The sequence below is a fragment of the Anolis carolinensis genome, chromosome 4 (genome assembly GCF_035594765.1).
Source record: "Anolis carolinensis isolate JA03-04 chromosome 4, rAnoCar3.1.pri, whole genome shotgun sequence".
Taxonomy (NCBI): Eukaryota; Metazoa; Chordata; class Lepidosauria; order Squamata; family Dactyloidae; genus Anolis; species Anolis carolinensis.
Window position 1 is genome coordinate 233631392 of NC_085844.1, and position 6668 is coordinate 233638059.

General features: G+C 42.1%; 1 protein-coding gene across 1 annotated transcript; it reads left to right on the forward strand.

Annotated features, from left to right (window-relative positions):
* The first annotated feature begins 967 nt into the window (after positions 1-967).
* LOC134298515 (uncharacterized) lies at positions 968-3884 on the forward strand. The gene has a single exon (XM_062978951.1). The coding sequence runs from the start codon at positions 1170-1172 to the stop codon at positions 3708-3710; it is 2541 nt and encodes an 846-aa protein (XP_062835021.1). The 5' UTR covers positions 968-1169; the 3' UTR covers positions 3711-3884.
* Positions 3885-6668: the final 2784 nt, after the last annotated feature.

A 6668-nucleotide genomic window follows, 5' to 3' on the forward strand; every position in this document is an offset into this window, starting at 1 on the left:
TGACCTGGTAACTTGATTCCCAGCAACAGGATGGGCGAGAGAAGGGCAGTCGAACGTTGGCAATAATGGGGCACGTGGTGGTCGATATTCGGCTGTATCTGGTTGCCACATAAGAGCAGCCATGCATGTGCAGGTTCCCCTCCCCCAGTTTTGCTAGAGTCAATCAGAAAATGAAAGCAGATCACCTGTCTTTTTGCAAAGCTGGTTTATATATATATATATCACTGCCATTTTTCTGTGGTATCCTGGTATTTGAGAGAGAGAGATCATGCTAGCTAGCCACATGTGTTCTATCTCAGTGCAGTCTCTGCTTCTTAGTGCTGAGGTATCACTTTCTGAGAATTCCAGCTTTTTTGTTCTGCATTACATTTTTTCAGTTAATATGTTTCTTAAAGTCCTTTTATTTTACTAATAATTTTGCTAGGGATTAGTGGGTGGCTGTACGTTGGGGGGGGATTTTGTTTAAATATTTTTAAGGTTTTGTTTGCTTCAAGTTGACTGTGGGATAGGTTTAGAGCAGGGGTCCCCAAACTTTTTAAGCCGAGGGCCGGTCCACAATCCTTCAGACTGTTGAGGGGCCGGATTATCATTTGAAAAAAAAAATACAAACAAATTCCGATGCACACTGCATATGTCTTATTTGTAGTGCAAAAACAACAACAACAACAACAACAAGAAGAACAATGAAAGAACAATACAATATTTAAAAATAAAAACAATTTTAACCAACATACATTTATCAGGATTTCAATGGGAAGTGTGGTCCAGCTTCTGGCCAATGAGATAGTCAAGTTAATTAGGGTTGTTGTTGTTGTTGTTGTTGTTGTTGTTGTTGTGTGACTTCAAGTCATTTCAGACTTTGGGCGAGCCTAAGTCTAAAATGTATTTATTTATTTCTTTATTTATTATTTACTGCATTTATTTACCACATTTGTATCACACCCTTCCACCCCAAAGGGGACTCAGAGTGGCTTACAAATTATATGTACATACAATATATTATATTATTAGCATAGCACAATATTAGCATTATAAGCAGATAAGCTTTTCAATGCTAATTAAAGTGATTAACTACACAACATTCACACTGACCTCTCTCACCCTAGACTTTCCACAGATATATATTAACCTCTTTGCTTAGTTTTCTCCATACCTCACAGCCTCTGAGGATGCCTGCCATAGATGTGGGCGAAACGTCAGGAGAGAATGCTTCTGGAACATGGCCACACAGCCCGAAAGACATACAACAACCCTGTGATCCCGGCCATGAAAGCCTTCGACAACACATTGAACATCTCTACGGGGAGAAATTGTTCCAAGACACACGGAGATTGGAAAAACTAAGGACCAGGAAAGCACATCTGCTGTGCTCCCTGACCTTCCTTCTACGCTGCAGAGACACAGATACCATCCCACAATTTCTTGCAGCCAAAAGGACCTTCAAAACACCACAGGCTCATCGCATTTACAACCGCCTGGAACGCAACCTCTTGAGAGAGAGAATCCACACCATCCGTAAAGAACTCGCAAACACAGACAAAGAACTGCTGCACCTCCACATCAACATCAGCCAAAAGATGAATACCCAGGACTGGGATAAAATAGACAGCCTTACCTACAAGAAAATGGAGAAAGACATGGTTCTCCACACCAAGAGACAAAAACAAAAATTTGACAAATGCCGTAAGCAACAGCCAAAGCCAGAACTGGATAAATCACGGACCATTATCAACCTGACAGACAGACAACTCACTGAAGACCAACTATCCATTCTAGAAAAAGGAGGAAATTTTGCAGTCACCACTACCAGGATCCCAGTAGAAAACATCATTGCCAATGTTGAATCAGCAATTTACCAGCTCCCTGAGGAAGAAGCAGAGGAGGTAAGAATGGAAACAGCAAGGATCCTGAGAAATGCAAAACTCCCCCCCAGCAACATAACGAGAAAAGAAAGACAGGCCATCAAAGATCTCAACTCAGATCCTGAAATCATCATTCTTCCAGCTGACAAGGGGAATGCCACAGTAATCATGGAAACAAAACAATACAAAGAAAAAATCAGACAACTTCTAGATCCCACAATTTACAAGAAACTGAAACAAGACCCCACTAACAAAATCACCAGAAAAACGAACACTCTAATCAAGAACTCCTCCATTAACTTTGACATACGCCAACAGCTGTGCAAATCAGAAGCCCTCCCACCCAGGCTTTACGGACTCCCCAAAATCCACAAGGACTCCATCCCACTCAGACCCATTGTAAGTGCCATTGGATCGCCGACTTACAACCTGGCAAAATTTCTGGCTACACAGCTACAAACCCACATTGGGCTCACTGCACATTATATCAAGGACTCTACACACTTTATAGAAAAGATCAGCAACCTCAATCTAAGCACCAAGGACATCCTGATCAGCTTTGATGTGGTGTCCCTTTTTACCAAAGTCCCAGTAGCTGACACCCTCACACTAATCAAACAAAACTTCCCAGAAGACATCACAGCCCTGTTTCACCATTGCCTCACCACTAGCTACTTTCAGTGGGACACTGGATTCTATGAACAGAAGGATGGAGTGGCCATGGGGAGCCCTCTCAGCCCAGTAGTAGCAAATTTCTATATGGAATACTTTGAAAAACAGGCCCTAGAAACAGCACCAAAAAAGCCAACTGTTTGGTTCAGATACGTAGATGACACCTTCACAATTTGGAGCCATGGAGAGGAAGAACTCAGCAAGTTCCTGGACCATCTTAACAGCATCCACCCAAACATCCAATTCACCATGGAAAAAGAAAAGGAAGGAAAACTGCCATTTCTAGATGTTCTGGTCATCCGCAAACCCAATCAACAATTGGGCCACACAGTTTACAGAAAACCTACACACACAGATAGATACCTTCATAAAAACTCCAACCATCACCCAAGTCAAAAAAGGAGCACAATCAAAGCCCTGACAGACCGTGCACAAAGAATCTGCGAACCTCACCTCCTCCAAGGTGAACTCAACCACCTAAACTGGGCTCTACAGGCCAATGGATACTCCACCACAGACATCAGAAGAGCTGCAAGGCCAAGAACAAGCCATGAGAGTCAAGACAAAGATCCACCCAGAGGAAAGGTGTTCTTACCATACATCAAGGGAACTACTGACCGCATAGGGAAGCTGATGAAGAAGCACAACCTACAAACTATCTACAGACCCACGAAGAAAATCCAACAAATGCTACGGTCAGCGAAGGACAAGAGGGATCCTCTCTCTTCTGCAGGAGTCTACCGGATACCATGCAGCTGTGGACAAGTCTACATAGGGACCACCAAACGCAGCGCCCAAACAAGAGTCAAAGAACATGAAAGGCACTGCAGACTAATTCAACCAGAGAAATCAGCCATAGCAGAGCATTTGATGAACCAGCCTGGACACAGAATACTATTTGAGAACACAAGAATGCTGGACCATTCTAACAACTATCATGTCAGACTACACAGAGAAGCCATTGAAATCCACAAGCATGTGGACAACTTCAACAGAAAGGAAGAAACCATGAAAATGAACAAAATCTGGCTACCAGTACTAAAAAACTCAAAACTCAGAACAGTAAATAAAAAGCAATACTCTGAAAACAGAGGATTTCCAGACATGAATCAACCAAGGGCAGTTAACGACTCTAAACAAAGGATGCCCCAGAGGCAGGAAGAAGACAGCAGATAAGCTTTTCAATGCTAATTAAAGTGATTAACTACACAACATTCACACTGACCTCTCTCACCCTAGACTTTCCACAGATATATATTAACCTCTTTGCTTAGTTTTCTCCATACCTCACAACCTCTGAGGATGCCTGCCATAGATGTGGGTGAAACGTCAGGAGAGAATGCTTCTGGAACATGGCCACACAGCCCGAAAGACATACAACAACCCTGATTAGCATTATATATTACTATATTGAGCTGTACCTCTATACTGTAATATTATTAGTAATATTATATGTAATATAGAATATATAATTAATATTATTATATGGTATTATTATTAGTATTACATTGTATTACATTGTAATATTTCTATCAATATTATATGTATATATAATATTATTATATTATTAAAACTGATATAAAAATTATATTATAAAACTGAGGGCAGGGGCCAGGTAAATGACCTTGGAGGGCCGCATCCGGCCCCCGGGCCTTAGTTTGGGGACCCCTGGTTTAGAGAATAGCCTGATTCCCTTGAATTTCAATGTTAATCCCACCACAGCCCTACCTTCTGGCTTGTGTGTGTGCATTCCTGCACCAATCCAGCAGCCTCTCTCCCCCAAAGAAAATGTTTAAAAATTACCCCAAAAGCCCTTTTTCTTGTTAGTTCACCTCTTTAGCTTTTTCTCTTTTCTTCTGACTTCTGTGTGTGCACTGTGCGAAGCCAGAAGCCTATATTTCTTCAAAAATATCTAATCTAAATCCATAATAAAAGTGAAAACCCGTATGGGGCACAGGTGTCCGCTCACACAGACAGCCTCCAGCCTCCACAAACAGGCTACACTTCCCACTCCTGAGAAACCAACAAGTCACTCCTTTGCATTAACATTGCAGTTACAGCGAGCACCATGAACATGCAGCCCAAACTCTGCCAATGTCCTTCCCAAAGGCTACGGCCCACCACCCAAGGAATGCTTTCATTTCAGGACCATTTCATCCTAGATTTTGCTTTTTCTTCCACCACAGGCAGGCATCCCAGGGTTCTTCATTTCTGTGGAATTTGCATGACCCCGCCTACTATCTTTTCCTTTCAAATCTGTCTGCAAAACAAACAGAGTAGAACTGAGCTGCAACTACATTTACTGGAGGAGTTTGGGGGATTGAGTCAACATGGTGGAAGTTGTAGTTCACCCTGTATCAAGTCAGAGCACTGTGACTCCTATTGGGGAATTTAGAGGAGTTGTAGTTCACCTACACCCAGAACACTAGGAACCCAAACAATGATGGCTCTGGACCAAACTTGCCATGCATACCTGATATGCCCAGATTTGAATACTGGGGGGCTTGGAGGGGAATTGGCCTGGACATTTGGGAGTTGTAGATACTGGGATTTATAGTTCACCTGCAATGAATGAGCACTCTGAACCCCACCGATGATGGACCAGGACCAAACTTGGCACACAGAGCCCCCATAACTAATAGAACATATTGGACAAGTTTGGGGAAAAGGGAGTTATAGTTCACCTGCATCCAGAGAAACACTGACCGCCACCAACAATGCACCAGGACCACACTTCGTACAGAGAATCCTCATGACCAACTGAATATACTGCAGGTGTTTTTGGGAATGGCCCTTTATTTTGTGAGTTGTAGTTCACCTGCATCCAAAGACCACTAAACCCAGCCAATGACGGATCTGGACCAAACTTGGCACACACACTGAACATAGCCTACTGTACATATTGACAGATGTTTTCGGCAATTACTCCGGGACTCTGGGAGTTGTAGTCATTCACCCCCGTCCAGAGAGTACTGCAGCCAGGCGATGACCAGCCAACGACAGATCTGGACCACACTTGGTACACAGCCCCAAAATGGCCAACTTTGAATACTGGCAGGGTTTGGGGAGGATTGAGCCACGATTCTGGGAATTGAAGTTCACCGACTTCAAACAGAATACATAACATTGAAAGACAAATAATACAATTCTCAAATGACCCAGGCACTGCCGGGTCCCCAAGCTAGTTTTTAATATATATCTTTTAAAAACCCTCTTTGTTACTTTCTTTTTCTGTCTTTTACCCTATTTTTCTGGTTTGCATGTGCCTGCAAATGTACTACAGTGCATGCGTATACTCTTACACATATAATAAATATAGGAATGTATATATAAATATTTAACCAGTGCAGCAGATGACCACCAGCTCCACAGTACTGGCGGAAGGACTCTCTTACTGGACATTGTGAAGACTTAAAAAAATATTAATTCTCAAAAAATGTTTTACCAAGTTGACTAGTAGCTACTCGCTAGCTGTTAAGTGGCTTACAAACATGACTCTATTTCCCACAATACATTTATATTCATTTTTTTCATAGTATTTTATTGTTATTATGTTCTGTTCTGTTAATATTCCATTATATAATAATAATAATAATAATAATAATAATAATAATAATAATAATTGTTTTATTTGTAAACCTTTTTAAAAATTCCTAGATTGGTGGATGAGTGGATCTTTCTGAAAGTTGGCAAGAATGAGCTGGATATGTTTAGCCTGCAGAAGAGAAGGCAGAGAGGAGACATGATATTAGCCATGTATAAATGTGAGAGGAAGTCATAGGGAGGAGGAAGCAAGCTTGTTTTCTGCTGCTCTGGAGACTAGGACACAGAACAATGGCTTTAAACTACAGGAAAGGAGATTCCACCTGAACATTAGGAAGGACTTCCTCACTGTGAGAGCTGTTTATCACTGGAACTCTCTGCCCCGGACTGTGGTGGAGGCTCCTTCTTTGGAGGCTTTTAAGTAGAAGCTGTATAGCCATCTGTCGGGGGGGGGGGGGTTCTTTGAATGCGATTTCCTGCTTCTCGGTAGGGGGTTGGACTGGATGACCCATGAGGTCTCTTCCAACTTTATGATTCTATGATGCCCTGGTCCTCTTCTGTTACTGTAGAGAAATTCCAGGGGATACCAGT